This window comes from Perca flavescens, chromosome 13 (genome assembly GCF_004354835.1).
Source record: "Perca flavescens isolate YP-PL-M2 chromosome 13, PFLA_1.0, whole genome shotgun sequence".
NCBI classification, from domain to species: domain Eukaryota; kingdom Metazoa; phylum Chordata; class Actinopteri; order Perciformes; family Percidae; genus Perca; species Perca flavescens.
Genome location: NC_041343.1, coordinates 25,191,157 through 25,207,241, shown reverse-complemented (window position 1 = coordinate 25,207,241; position 16,085 = coordinate 25,191,157). Strand labels below are relative to the sequence as shown.

The 16,085-nt window shown below is 40.5% G+C and overlaps 1 protein-coding gene across 1 annotated transcript in view; it reads right to left on the bottom strand.

The window, feature by feature from the left end:
• tmem132e (transmembrane protein 132E) overlaps positions 1-12,460 on the bottom strand; it is a 381,952-nt gene extending 369,492 nt beyond the window's left edge. Inside the window, exon 1 of the mRNA XM_028595737.1 lies at positions 11,097-12,460. Coding sequence (XP_028451538.1) covers positions 11,097-11,157 — 61 coding nt within the window. The 5' untranslated portion in view covers positions 11,158-12,460. The remainder of the gene's footprint in view (positions 1-11,096) is intronic.
• Positions 12,461-16,085: the final 3,625 nt, after the last annotated feature.

Genomic DNA, 16,085 nt, shown 5'->3' with positions numbered 1-16,085 from the left:
TGCACAGCTTATTTTGATGCAAGTTCTCCCGTTTCACGTTACTCCATTAGGAGTTCCAGCAGGGGATCGCATGTATGTTGCATGGACAGTGTCAACTACTTCAATGTCGGGTTAAGAGCTGAGTGGACCTTAAAGATTCAAATTCACCAAAGTGATTCCTCAAGCAGAATTCGTAAGCATGGCGGGTGTAGAAATTGAGAGACAGGGTGGGAAAGGGATATCACTTATTTAACATAATTGCTTAAGGACGGGTTTAAGTGCTACAAGTTATTGTTTATTCATCAAAGACTGCGAGTGAGAAATGTTTACTAAAAAAGTATGATTAAAATTCCAGCCTATCTTAAAATGTTGGCCTATCACAGTAAAAATATACACCCAAGTCAAGTCAGGGCAGAACCTTTAATTCTACTGTAGCAAAATAAGTCTACCGGTTATATTTTGCCAACTGGCCCATAGGCACGTTTGCAATGCCGAACTCTGAGCTGGCCTTAACGACACTGCATATGTAAAGCAAGATTGTGTTACAGTTCAACACTCATTTCAGCTTGATCTGTACAAGCACAGATGGCTTTCAGTCTGCTTTCATGAAATAGGCTATCAGTATTGTTCCCAAAAACGCCAACAGTGACTGGAGTTTATTCTAAAATGGATGGCACTGCAGGGTTTCCTTTAGGATTTGTTTTTAGCAGTGGGGGCAGGTCCGAACACCCCCCTGCCATGAAACGGAACTGACACTTTGCTGCAACACAAATATTTATACACACACACACACACACACACACACACACACACACACACACACACACACACACACATTTTTTATTAGTTATGATATAGGCCAACTTTGATCTTGACATATAAGCTAAGCATTCTGTAGCAAATAACAATAAACCCACTATTAAATTACATTATCTTAACGCAGTCTAACTACTTCAGCATGTAAATAATGCACCTAAAATACAAACGTTCTGCGATATGCACTCTTAACAATGCAGCCTTATTTCTGATACCATGGGGGGCAGAAATGTAGCCGTGGGGGGCCGCCACAGTCAAATCAACATAGAGGAAACACTGCACTGTGAGGGACTTGCTCTGAGTGGGTTAGTGGTTCCTATGTGTTCTGCCATATCTAGACAAAGCTGAATGGGATATTGTATGGGGTTCACAAATTAATTAAGACATCTCATTTCTACCCGGGATGGAAGAAAATTGAAATAGATCAGAGACTTAAAATTTTACAGATGTGCATGACGTAACTTTTATTTTATTTATTTTTTTTGCCAGCATTTAATTGGAAATTTAATTAGTAATGATTTCACGGGTCAAGATGAAGTTCCGTTCGACAGTCTGGATTACAGCCTAAATCAATGGCTTGCTGGCGGGAGGTGGAAGTAGAAAAACTAATTAACACTAAAACCCATAATGCAATTGTATATTTTGTTTTCTATCAAATTCTGACTCATGTTTGATAATTTTCAGTGCAGTTTTCTTTTTAGATTTGAACGCTTAGGAGTTCTCCATTGTCACCAACAATAAGTGCGTATGAATTAAATGACAAAAACAACAGAGTCCTGTTTTTGTACACATGTTCACTGAAGTGAGGCAAATCGAGTGCAGTCAATGTTATGGTGGCCTAATTTGTAAAGCATTTGTTTTCCTGCATTAAAATCAATATGACTAAGATTCAAACTGTAATGTTAGCAGATATACGCTACACTCTACAGTCAACAAGTCTAGACATTATTGATTGATTTCTGAGTCATTTTGAGGACAAACAACACGATAAGTAGAGGCATGTGCTCAGTTCACAAATGGGTTCATTTACTCGGTTTCTCATGTGTATTTGGCAAAGCTGCTACACATGCCAAGGACACACTGACATAAATCATTTTACGCATTTCTTTTAAATCATATTCACAACTTTTGCTTTCGCTAAACACAAAAAATTGTTTTTGCACAAAGTGGAAAATTTGTCACTCAGACAAAGAAGACATGAAAATGCCGACATCCTGTAACGTTCAGGGGATTAACAAAAAGGAGCTCATCTGGAGGCAGGTATACGGGTCATAACAGTCATAAATCACAATAGAAATGTCAATGGCAGAATTTGTTATTACATTCTCACTGTCCATGCACATCTTTTAATAGGACTTGGACGGGATATGTAACAGAAATGCCGACCATCATTTCCTAAAGTCCAAGGTGCAGATATCAAATTGTTTTTGTCCAACCAACAGTCCCACAGCAAATAGTCTGTTCACAATCATATTAAGACAAAAAGGTAAGCTCACTTCCTTCTACTTTTTCCATTTTCAAACTTTAAGTCTTCAGCCCCAACCAGGGCTCCACACTAACTTTTTGCCTTGGTTTTACTGGTGCGCCTAACTTTTTTTTATTTAGGTGCACCCAAATTTTTCCTCGCATCGCCGTAACGCTGAATGGCAATACACAATATTTGCTCTGTATTTTTTTACAAAGTGGGCTAAATGTTCAGTTTTAAGTCAAAGACACTTTTCACAAGCTCTTTTATTAAAACAGATTGTGATTAAAATAAAAATCAAAGACAGGGTTTCCTTTACCAGTTTGAAAATATACAGCTGCAACACATGTAAATGAAAGTTATCTAAAATAAATAGCCTAGGATATATACAAAAAATATATATCTGAGAAAGCTCCTTCATAAGCTTTCAACAACAATAACAGACTGATTAAAAGAGAAAGAGGACTCCCGGATAGCTCAATTGGTAAATATAGAGGTTTGACTCCGACCTGCGGCCCTTTCTACATGTCATCCCCCCCCCTCCCTCTCTCTCTCTCCCCTTTCATGTCTTCAGCTTTCCTATCAAAATAAAGGCCGAAATCTTTAGAAAAAAAAAAAAAAAAAAAAAAAAGAACGACGAAAGACCGAGGGAGTGCGATGGACTGAAGCGTATGCTAGGCTACTCCGTCTTGTGTGAAATGTCTGTATCGTCACTGCGTTGCATTTTTATGAACTCTGATCCAGCAGGCTCCGTCTCACACGCTATTACTCAATGAACTGAAGTTAGTTGCATTTAATAACTTCTAATGTGTGTTTTGCCGTGGTGGCCGCAGTAACAGAGAGTTACCAGCGGAAACACTAGTACTAATACAGGTTTCCCTCTCATACTTAATATACAGCTGTGTTAATAACAAGTAGACAAATGTCGGGAGTTTGGACGGGCGGCGCTGTGTCTCTCCATGTTGCCGTGTGTGAGTGAATGGGGGCGGGGCCTCGCGGAGGAGAGATCCAAACACAGGCACGGCTATCCAGAAGGAAGTGGTCATGTACCGCAACATTAAACCATATCGATAGAAACGACATTGCTTTGTTAGTGGAGAGGCAGCAGATGCGAAGACGTTTGGTGCACCGGTGCGACCTGGGAAAAATCTTAGTCGCACCCTTACAAATTTTAGCCGCATTTGCGACCAAATTGGTCGCACTCTCAAGCCCTGGCCCCAACTGACCCAATCTGAATTTATCAGATTTTCTCTCTCCTCTGGAGCCAGAAAAGGCTTTATACAACTTTTCACAGATGTGATAGTACACTCCAAGACATGAAAACAGATTTTGATATGTAAAATCTCTGTAGTTCCCTTTAGAAAAAAGAAAGAAAGTTGGAATGCCCACATGCAATACAGCAAGTATTTACTTTTTCCAAATAGTCAGTTATATCTCAAAATAAGTGAGTCAGTGGATTCATTCCAGAATGTGTTGACACTTCTACAACTTGTGGTATAAAGTGGGATTCCAGTCTGCAGCTTGTATTTACAGTAAATCTTGCATGACATTTTCTAATGTCCTGTCATCACAAACTACCTACATAGAAATAATAGACAGCAGTCCAACACCAGGACTAATCTAAAAGGAAGAGGTAGCTTTTTCAAATGCACAAATCCACATCTGCCATGCTGACAATAAGAAACAGTCATGAACCTTTAGAGCCCTAGCCAGATTTGCTGAACTGCAGCAGGAAAACCAATTCCACAGCTGAAAACAATATTGCGCTGAGAAAGATTTAAGTGTTGGCCGATTGTAGACGAGGAAGCTGGGGTGGCCAGACTGGGGAATACATTTCGGAGTCCTTCAGCAGATTTGTAGCACCAGGAAATCAGTGTGGGAAGAAGAGATATTGCCAAGATATGTTGAAAGCTAAAACTCTGGTTGTATTTCTTCAGTTTCCACTGCACTGATCTCTACAAACTTCACATGGAGGCTAACAGTCTACTGGGAATGGCTGATGATATGCAGAGCAGGATAGCCAACACCTCTATTACTATGGTTCATCTGTTTTGACTTCTCCCGCTTTAATAGACAAAAAGGTCACGTACTGTATGTATAACTAATCTGTAAACACCCACGTCTCTAATGCTATTAAAAGAATCATTTTCACATTTTGCCTTCTACATTGTCAGAGTCATGTTTAGTTATGCATTTGCCAAAACGTCAAACTATTCTTTCAATTTACCCTGTCCTGGGAATCCTACAACAAGTAGTCAAGTTCAGTATGCACGGTTTGATGAATGAACTGGGTTAAATTATCCATTCACATCAGTATCTGCTCAACTAGGAGTAAACGCTGCAGTTCTCTTTTAAAAAAAAAGTGGATAGCAAAAACAAATCAAAAGGGTTTGAATATACAATATTACCCTTTTTCCACCCAAATCAGCATGTATATGCGTTTTCATATCGGTTACTTATTTAACCTCTTTCAAACTCTGTGTAGATTAATTTGATGTTCCATGCGCTGCTTGGGTGGAGACAGAATTTGTGGCTGAGACGACAGAAGTTACCGCCAGAGACCGCACGCATCACAGCATCGTGCCAGAACAGGGGTGAAAATTAGCATGTCCACCTGGGTGTCATGTTTCCATTACTGCCGAACGGAGCTGGAGCCGATAAATACCCGAGCCTACTGCCGAGTCATTTGTCCCAGGAATGAATGTTGATTGTAACCTTTCCCACTAAAGACAAAAGCCAGATGTAAGTGGGTGTTAGCACTGCTATCACTTCTTTAGACCTTATGTGATGTTATACAATTTTTGCTGCAAGGCCCCAAGCACTTTGTACAACAGGGGAGGTCTTGCGCCCCCCCCTCGTGGACATGTGTCATCTGCCATATGTAGACAAAATGTCACATACCATTTCCTCTGTTCAAATTTCTATTCTTCTTAGAAGAATGAAAAAGGGGCCCCTTTAGTGTAACCTTTTCTTCATTCAGAAATCTCATTCTCTTTCAGAGTGCCAGGAGAGACAACTTATTAAGCGAGAGATATACTGCCATTTCATGAAATTAGAGGAAACGGATTATACCCTTAAAACACCACAGAAAGAAAGCCGTGTGCCACAGTGGGTGCCATCACATCTAGGTAATAAATCCTGATAAGGTGTTAAGTAAAGTCCACCTTCCCAGAAGGTGTCCGAGAAGTAGCCATCCCTCATTAGCAAGGATACCTTATTGTGCATCTCAATCTATTTTACAGGTGTTTTTCCTACAATGCAAATGTGAAATCTAGCTGGTAAAAATGTTCCTAAGTCTGACTCACAATACCACAGGCAGTAGAGAAAGCTATTTCAAATCAAAGGCACTGTGGAATCTGTTTGCGAGGTGCTGTGCATGACAACTGATTTCATACCAAACCGATATGTGATCGCCTAATGTGGAGGACGGACTGCTTTCCTGCTGAGCATGGTTACAGTCCTCCATAGATTTGTAAGAGAGTTCTAGAGAGGGCTCTAGAGACTTTCATGCAAACACCAAAAATGCTTCTATCTCCTTCTCTACTTCAGCGATCCAGCAAATTCTTTGCAGTTATGAACATATTCTGTCATATGTCCATTTTTCCCCCGAAACAGCTGGTGTTGTGAAAAGATATTTAAAAAAAGAAATCCCTGTAAACTAAGTGATGATGGCATAGGTCTACTGTAAATGTATCATATAGGGCCCTATAAAAATCTGTTTTATTTATTCAAATTCAGTTTTATTTTTATTCTTCCTTTTAAAGCCCTTTCGGATTTGGTTGTTTTCTTTTCATTTCTAAGCAGTATTGACCTTTAAAAACTCAGTGACACAAACTCACAATTCAGCGTCTTTATTTAACCTGTTAATATATTCAGCAAAGCACATTCAAAATTACCTAAATAAAAGCTAATTGGATGCTCATCTATAACAATGTTAAGGATACTGCGGAACAAAGAGCAAGATATCACACTACTTCATTCCATAAGCAGATGGGGGGGAGGGGATAGATAGAGGAGAAGAGAGTTGACACACACACACACACACACACACACACACACACACACACACACACACACACACACACACACACACACACACACACACACACACACACACACACACACACACACACACACACACACACACACACACACACACACACACACACACACACACACACACACACACACACACACACACACACACACACACACACACACACACACACACACTCCTAGCTCAAGTGTTTTGGCGTGGTGCTGGGAGCCTTAAACAAGTCAGGAAAGGTTTTGTCTCAAAAAAGGTCTTCACAGACTCGCTCAGAATTCAAACCGATCCATGAACCTATAATGCATGTTCATCTTCTCTCTTAAGAAATGGGGCTTTTTAGCTGATTAAAAAACAAGCGGGGGTATATTCAACGTGGTAAATTGATTTTTATCGAGGCATTCACTGGCACACAAAAAACCATGCATGCTTTCATGATTCAAGTATTTCAAGATTTTGACATTAAGGTCTGCCAAGAAAAGGGTCCTTTCAGCAACAAACCCTGAAGCTCCTTGGTAGAGGTCTTGCACATCACGCTACATCTGAGGGAACCAGCGCTTCACAAAAGCTTCTTTTCAAATCGCTGATAAAGGACAACATCCTTAAAATTCACTCTAAAACAGCCAGGCACGAGCAGAATTACAGTTCAGAGCACTGAAGGGATTCAAGCATAGTTGGGCTTCAAAGAGATTTTAACGACCACTTCTTCAGTTAAAGAAATCCAGCGTTGGCCTTTTCCAACAGTTACAGAAAATCAACTGAAACAGATTGGCAGGCCTACCTGAAGATCTGTGAAACAAAAAGAATTACAGATAAAGGCCACGAGTAAATCAAGGACCTGTCTTTCCAGTAACAGCTTCTTTTTCTTACCGTTTCTGGTAGGAGGATGCCCTGCCTTTCAGAGAGCACAGATTGATTTTAGCCTTGAGCCCTGTCACTGAAAATTAAAAAAAAATAATAAAAAATAAAATAAAATCAACTTGCAAAAGGGTGCCATGCTGCAAACGGGTTTACCATTTTCTGATGCAGACAGACAATGCCACAAAGCATTGACTAGAAAACTGCTCGCTAAATATAAAAACCATATGCTTCATGCAAGCGAACACAAACGGCAACGGCAGGTGTCCCAACAACCTGACATCACCGGAGTAACAGAACAAAAAAGAAAAAAAAAAAAAAAAAAAAAAAAAGGAGGAATAGCTACACTTGCTCAAATGCAGTCACAAGGTGTTGCTGCGTATGGACAGACAGCAAGGTTTCTATTGTGTACAGGGCAGCGTTTCCATACAAATATAAACGGGGGGGGGGAAAAGGAAAGCTCTTCAAACACAGCGATATAGCAAAGGCTTGGTTTCACCACGTGTAAATCAATTAGGCTGGAACATGAGACGTGGTGTGTCACACTGCTGCTTTGTCTGCTCTCTGTCCAGTGTCTACTCTCCGAGATAGGCCGGTGCTGGGAAGGCTGCCAACTATATACACAAACCATGACTGGGCAAACACTGCTCCACAGGCCATGTTACGCAGCTGACTGCAGGCGCAGCTCCCAGCAATCAGTGGTACTCAATCACTACATTTGACACACCTAGTTCCATGCAACACTGTTAGCCATAATCTATTCAACCCATTCACCCGGGCTAACTACAATAGATTTCTTTCAACATGTCAGTTCAAAGCTTTCCCTCAGGAAATCATTTAGCCAAGGTGGTAAACCTCCCAGGTCTCATGATCAATTTATAAAAGTAGATAATCACCTATTAAATATGACATGTACTGTGTGAAATACTGCCTCTGCTATTATTCCTTAAGGGTAATGCTTTTAGAGCTGCAACAATTACTCGATTAATTGACGGGACCGTCGACAAAACATTAATTAGCTACTAAATCATTTTCAAGCTTCTCAAATGTGAAAATATCCATTTTTTTCCGTTGGCTTACATTCTAGTGAACTGAATATATTTGGGTTTTTGACTGAACCCTGTTTTGTCAGACAATACAAGACATTTCAAGAGGTTACCTTGGGCTCTAGAGGCATTTTTCACTGTTTTCTGAGGTTTTATAGACCAAACAATTGAGAAACTCAATGTTTCTTTTAAAGCTATAGTGTGTAGTTTCTGTCTCCCCCATGAATTCTAAGAAATCACAACAAAACTGTCGGCGCATCCACATAAGACAAGCGATCTTCAGCGATCGTGAACCACACCCACTCCTCCTCCACACAGTTGCTAGTAGCCAAGGAGGACACGGAGGATTAAAAACACATGGACTCTTCAGAAGAGGTAATTATCTTCAATCGAGTTTCTGCGTCTGAAAGTCGCCGGACGCCACAATCTTCTGAACACACAACACCAATTTCTAAACCCAGCCATACTGAGAAATACAGAGACAGTTGTGTGGAGCGGATAGTACTAATTAGCTTTGTAGAAACTCCTTTGTCAGTGGCTTGAATGTAACGGACGTTCATTAATATCAAAAGGTTACGCACTAAAGCTTTAAGTAAGCAAGTGGATAAAGTAGCATATGAAGTATGTAATATTATATTGGCTGAAGAATGGCTGGGTAACAAACCTTAATACTTTCTCAGCACCAACCAAAGTCTGTCTGTTGCACCGAGTATAGAAAATGGTCAAGTACCAAAAGCTGGCATCAGATTCCTAATCCTGTTTAGGTATTCTTTAACTTGATAGTTCCAATTTAAGTAAAAAAAAAATGTTGCTATTTTTACCAATTATATTTAGACAAAGTTCTTGTACAGTTGCTTAGACAACATTTTACAAGTTTGGGTTCTTTGGTTAAATGAGAAGAAAGGGGTTTGTACAAAAAAGGTATCAAAAAAAGTATTCGGCTATCTGAAGCAAAACAGTTATTGTTTCAGCACTACTATAAAAGAATTTCAAAACATACGCAACCCTACCATGGACCCAAATCCTGATGTCTTATTTGTTTTGACTGAGAGAAAACACGGACGTATCATGGCATAATGAGTAACCGGAAAACTCGGCTTCAAACGCTCTTATCGGCAAACATGCCTGACTGAAGTGTCCTTGAGCTAAAACCTTAATCCCTATCAGCTCCACCAATGCTGCTCTGCACCAGACCTCTTCACATGGAGGAGAATGGGCGAGAACCATAAGGTGGATTTCCCTTTAGGCGTCAATGAAGCGTCACATTTAAGCCGAGGTAGTTGCTATACAGCCCTGCCTTAGTGACCAATCACAATGGCATCTTGATAACAAATCCCCGTGAGGCTTTAATTTAAAAATCAGCCCTGCAGAAAAACTGAATAGTTAGCTTGTTTACAATGTTAATGCGTGAGCCAATATGTATGACGATAGAAATTTCAGGCACGAAGAACAATAGATTCATTACAGTACAATGTTTTCCCCAGAGCGGTCTTAAAGTCCATGATATTGCTTTTTCACACCTGGGGATTTGTGTGCTTAGCGCTTCATCCAGCAAGTCTATTGCATTTTTCTTCAGGTATTCTTACTACTTGTTTATTTAGCATATGAGTTTGACAAGGACAGAGTGGTTTAAACTGCTAGGGTGAGTGCAGCAAGGCCTCCGTGTGTGTGTGTGTGTGTGTGTGTGTGTGTGTGTGTGTGTGTGTGTGTGTGTGTGTGTGTGTGTGTGTGTGTGTCTTGAGGTCTCTGAGGCCAAGAACCTCTGAAACCATCCTCGGAGGCAGCCGGCCATGCGCCAGAACTGTTACTGCAATTCCTTTTGACAGCAGCGCCTTCATTGTCCAGGAAGGTGGGTATCCCTGCGTTGAGCAACGCTGACCACGGGCGTTAGCGGGGTTTGTATAGGCAGAGTAATGCAGCACGCTAGCTTCGCAGCCTCGGTGAAGCCATCAAGGAGAGTATATTCTTTAGTGCACAAGTAGGCGTTTCTCTTTTGTGGTAATGAAATTGAGGCAAGAATTTAAAATGAGTCGGAGAGGAAATATATTGTGCAAAATGCCTGAAAGGATGGAAGGGATGGTTATGCAGTAAATATGGAATGAATTGCCTTCTGCCGCAACGCAGCTTACTTGGAAGCTAGATTGATGTCCTACTCCGCTTACTACTGGAAACAGTGCTGTGTTGTTGCTGCTGCATCAATAAAAAACTTGTTTGATATTTGAGGAGGATTAATCATCTTTCGGATGTTCGATTTGGATTTTGTACACTTTGCCGTGCTAATGTCAGTCTATGTAGGACAGACTATGTAAGAGCCCTCGACTTTGCACGCACAAGAAGAAATCAAAAGGAGATGGTAGACAGTTGTGTAATATGTTGTGAGTCCGTAGGAGTGAGCAACTGTAAACGTTCTAAAGGGTGTTTCAGCTCTGATCGTATCTGTCCCTGCAAAGTTCCCATATTATGTGTACTTTTGCTTCTTGTGTGCTCAATAGTGTGATCGTGACTGGGAGTGGTATTTATGTCGCCTATGGTTAATATCTGTATCTTATGTTTGTGTAGATTCCTGCATATTGTAACTTATAATGTGTCTGCAACTGTCAATATTGAACTTACAGTAACCTTACAGGGAAAAACACAGTACCAAATTCATTTTCTTCAGGGGCTTTTACTTTTTCTGAGATACATGTGTAACAGGATTAGTTCTGTGTGTGTGTGTGTGATTGTGACCAATCAGAACAACAGCTACCTCTGCAGTTGCATGTTGCAGAAAATTGCCAATCACTTTTCTATGCAACACAATTATGATCCTGAAAGCCTAGTGGAGGGGGGACAGGGTAATTCAATTCAATGAGGAGTAGGATAGGGTGGGGTGGGGGTCACTCACCATATGAAAGCGCCGCCACACAGATGAGGAGAGTCCATCTGCAATCCCGTACACCTGACATGGTAGAAATCCCAGCAGGCGTTATGTTAAATCCCAGTTGTTCCAGTAGCCGATGGTGGATAAATAAACCTCTCTGCAGGGGTTAGCCTCCACGCGATGCTGTTGCAGTTCTTCCGAGGGTCTTAAGTTGGATAATGGGTAACAGATAGGCTATATGAATGTTTCAGCACGAGTATTTGAGCAAGTGTGTGTGCGTAACACTGTGTAGGATGCCCGTCGAGGTCTTGGAAAATGTGATTGTCCAGCTAGTCTTTACGGTGTCTTGGCGAGCAGCAAACCTAAGGCACGGCCAAACCGCGTCTTCTCCAGGCAAAAAGAGAGCGTTTTCTTTCCCCCCCACACGGACACGGGAGAAGAAAGTTGCAAGTATGCTGCTCCAAATTGGACAACTGGGGAAAGAGAGAAACCCAGTGTTCCTGAAACGGATCCAAGTCCTTGCGCGAAACCCGTCCCCAAAAACCATAAATCAATGGACATCAGTTGAGAGATGACGCGCGCGCTCTGGTTTAGGCTTAAAAAAAAAAAAAAAAACAGGAATCCTGCGTTCTTACCGCAAGAAAAAAAAAAGGCTAGACTAGTGTAAATAAAAAGCAGACGAGAAAGAGCAGCAGAAGGTCTCTAATGTGATAAGTCGGTCTCCAATGAAGAATTCAAAAATGAAATTCCTTGCGCAAATCATGGAAACAGCCGATGGAGAGAGAGAGAGAGAGAGAGAGAGAGAGAGAGAAGGGCGAAAAGGCATCCGACCGGGATCCGCACCGCTCTGGTTCAGCTCTCACTGACTTCTCGGGGTTCATTTGGCATCCGCAGCCGAGAGGAGAAGATGGGAATACATTCGGAGCCGTAAACGGCGAAAGTGCACCCTTAAACAAGCCAGAAATGTCCGGGCTATATAGCCGCTTTTCTCTGGAGGTCTCCAGTAGTTCACTTACCGCAGCGTGTTGACTCAGTCACTGAGCTGGGTATCACTATGCGAACATAAGAAGAGCACGCATATCCAAAAAAAATAAATAAATAAAAGTCCTAGCTGCTACTTTGTTGTTCCGCTTTTAGCCTACTTTGTGATGTTAAGCCAGAAAGCCGGAGCTGAGCATCGTCGGTGCTGCCTACCGGGAGTCTGAAACACAGCCAAGTCCGACGAACTCTCCGGTTGTGGGTTTTAATCCCAATTAGTCGACTTCACTGTAGCCGTGTGCGGTGTTTCTGAGGGGGGAGACGGAGTTTATTCAGACGCTGTCTTCTCCGCGGCTCTCTCGGTCCGCTTTTTAACTCCGCTCCAAACTAAACGCGTGCACCTTCAAATGTGCAGCTCGCGCTCGTTAACAGCCACAATGTGAAAGCTCATATCCGGTAATAATCTTCAAAATAAAAATAAAAAATAAAATAAAAAACTATACTATACTATACTATATATTTAATTTGGGGTAATGTCAAGTGAAATAAATATTATTTTCAGTAGCCATGAAAATACAATGTAATTTCATACAAGGTAATTATACCTTATTACAATTATGGTTAGGATTAATATTGGCGTGTAAAAAAAAAATAGAGCTGTTTGAAAATTTACACACAGTTTTCCATAAATGCTCAACAAATAACTTAATATATAGCCTAGGCCTACAGGATTACAAGCAGAGATGATGCAATACAAATATTAAAATTATTAGACCAAAGCATGTGTTTAAGCAGTCAATTAGTTCAGGATATATCCTAAACGATCCCTAATGCATGGTGACTTATAGAATCCACGTTATGGAAAGACTTAATAAACTTGAAAGTATTTTTTTTTTTTTTATTTTAGTCCTCAGCTGATATTCCTTAAGCTTGCTGTACGTGCATCAACATGGCTCCAGACCTCTGGAATTAGGCTAATTAAAAGTCTAAATATTAGGCTCGTATCCTACTTTTACATGATACAGTTTGTATGCTTTTATTTTAAAAAGCAATACAGCTAACGTCCGGTCGTGTCCATATTAAGTGTTGTGAACTTTTTGTAGCTCAAACCGGGCATCACAGACAAAAATTAATCACGTGAGTGGCTTACCCGCCTCCTTCTCATCAGAGAGGCAAATCTCCCGAAGAAAGAGCCTTCACTCCTGCACAGTCATGGCTTCACTTTTGTGCTGGTTGGGAGGTAATAAGACTGTATACACTTGTCTGTTCTTTAGTTACAAGTCCGGTAGCCTACATGAGTAGGTTAATCCATATGAAGCATTGTAAAAAAAAAACTTCACATGTTTAGGTATTATATATTTCTCACAGCTCATATGTTGATCTGATAAACACAGGTGCAATTTATAACATTACCATTGGTTGTATCCCATTTAGGTGTGTCAGTTCCCTTGTGTTCTGCATGCTGGCTTACTGGTGCACCCATTAAACATAATTGTTATTGGTTATGCCTATGCTTTCTCTATTATGTTAAGTCAAGTTTAGTGCCATCAGAAAGGTATATTAGGGTAAATTAGGAATCTAATGGGTTAAATATCTACCATTAAGCTCTTTTCAGACATGGAATACATAATGTTGCTGGCATAAATGTAGGCGTCCATTATGTTAATGTTCCATAATGGCTTTTTAAAAACATAGGCCTAACCGACCCGAAAAAATAACATCAAGGCAGAAGAGTGTTCTTAACTGTCTCACAGGTTGCATCAGTGATGGGTTTTAAAATGTATTTTGACGTTGTTGCCATATAGTCAGACTTTGCAGTTGGCATGGAAGAAAGTTGAAAATATAGGGAGTGAGTGATACAAAAAAAGACTGATCGGACATAATAACAATTTTAACATGTTAAATGTTATAGGTCCGGTTTGTAAAGGTCTCAGCCAGGCCGCTGTAGAAGACGACAGCAGGAAAAGCTGCATGTGGCGTTTCTTTATTAAAGTGCTCATATTATGCTTTTTGGCCTTTTCCCTTTCCTTTATTGTGTTATATCTCTTTTTTGTGCATGTTATAGTTTTACAAAGTGAAAAAGCCCAAAGTCCACCCCAAAGGCACTTACCATCTACAAACACTGTTCACAAACTGCTCCAAACAGCTCTGTTGTAGTCCGCCTTTACTTCCGTGACGAACGTGCGTCACTTTGTAACACACGTTATAATGCTCGCCTAGCTGCTAGCGTGGCACGCCCTCATACTGTGCTTCTGACTGGCTAGTAGTCTTTACCTAGCTACTAGTTACTAGTTACTAGGGAATGCAACTCCCAACAAAGATGGAACAGAAGTGAGATGCCTCAATCTGTAGCTAAAACAGAGAGCTCAACACACAGGGTGAAAAGAGGAGCTGCAGCAATATGCAGTACAACAAAAATATGGTGTTTTTTGAAAATTAAAACAGGTCAACCTATTCTGATATCACCTCTAAATACAATTCTGAACCTGAAAATGAGCATAATATGAGCACTTTAAAACTCTTACAACGGCAGAGAGCCCCCATAGCTTCAGGGTTAAGACGGCAACTGTAAACAACTTCCCAGGTTTGAGGTCGTTTTCTCTCTGCTTCTTCATTCTTCTCGCCTCTATTAATACATTGGTTATCTGATTGCATACGTGTTTTGGAAGTTGACGAAAGACATGGTGATTGGGTCAGGGGTAGGGGTAGACCAAGAAGCCAAACGTCAACAAAGCGTAGACCTTTTTTCACAGCAGAAATATTGACTTGTCAAAGCAAGAAAAGCACAGGTGTAATTAAAACTGTTAGAGATGTCTCTGTTCCATTTAAGTGTAGCAGTAAGCCATGACAGTGAGCCAGCATACACAGTGACAGGGTCCTGAAACCGCAACTGTGGTTGTCCCGCTATGTTATGTCAAAATGTCTGCTGTGAAAATGGTCTGAGGCGCACAGTCAGCATAGCCGTGAACTGCAATATTTCAAGTTCATGAGCTGGCTTCATGAGTCAGCTTCAATACTTAATTATTGAGGTTTGTGAGTGTCATCGAGAGATCGCGGAGTCCAGCATAAGAACCATGCAGTGACTTAAATGTGACTTGGACAAATTCTTCGAATCAAATCATCTGTTACGTCATAACTTCCAGTTACGCATGATACGCAGAACTTTACGTAGTTCTTTGTTCTGTTAACAAGAAGAAAAACAAATCACGAAGACCGGGGTTGGTTGTCGCACTTTTTTACTCTTGTGCTAATTGCTCATCATTAAAACGTTGTTCCTACATTAAATGAAAGCTTAATGTCTTGCCGTGAAATAAGTATCCCATTTATTTTCACAACCTATTGTAATAAGAAGTAATTAACCATCAAAGATGCTCTGACACAGTGTGACAACCAATCCCATCACGAGGTATGGGGTTAGTTGTCACTATTGTTATGAATGGGGTTTCAGTAAAAAATGTTTTTTAATACAGGAACACCAAAAGGGTTTTGAAATGGATACCCCATCTATTATACTCATCAATGCCCCTTGTGTTTAAACCAGGCATTTGAACCAGGTGATTCTTTGTTTCAATTATTCTCTGTGATGAGAAGTAAAATAAAGGAATTTACAGTGCTGAAAAAAATCTAGCCTTTATTAAAGCCATTGTTTCATAATTCATCATGAATATAAGTTAAATAAAGCAGTGAGATTGAAATAAATGAATATCCACATACAGTATGTGACAACCAGTCCCCAGAGCAGTGAGACAACCATCCCCAACTGGCCACTTGACAAACATTTTAAGCTAGCTACCACATTGCTTTAGCTTGCTAGCTTGAAATTGACTCAAATCAAAGATATCAATTTCAACTTTTTAATATGCTTTTAATGCTTTTTTTTCACTTGTAAAATTGCACAAACGAACGTCTGAAAGGGGCTTGGTTCTTTGTTTTAAAATTTGGCATGTTTCAAAGTCATAAGTAAAGCAAGTAAAGCTTTAGGAGATGTTTCTATTGTGGTGACTGACTGGCCAACTGATGTTGGGCACAAAGAGC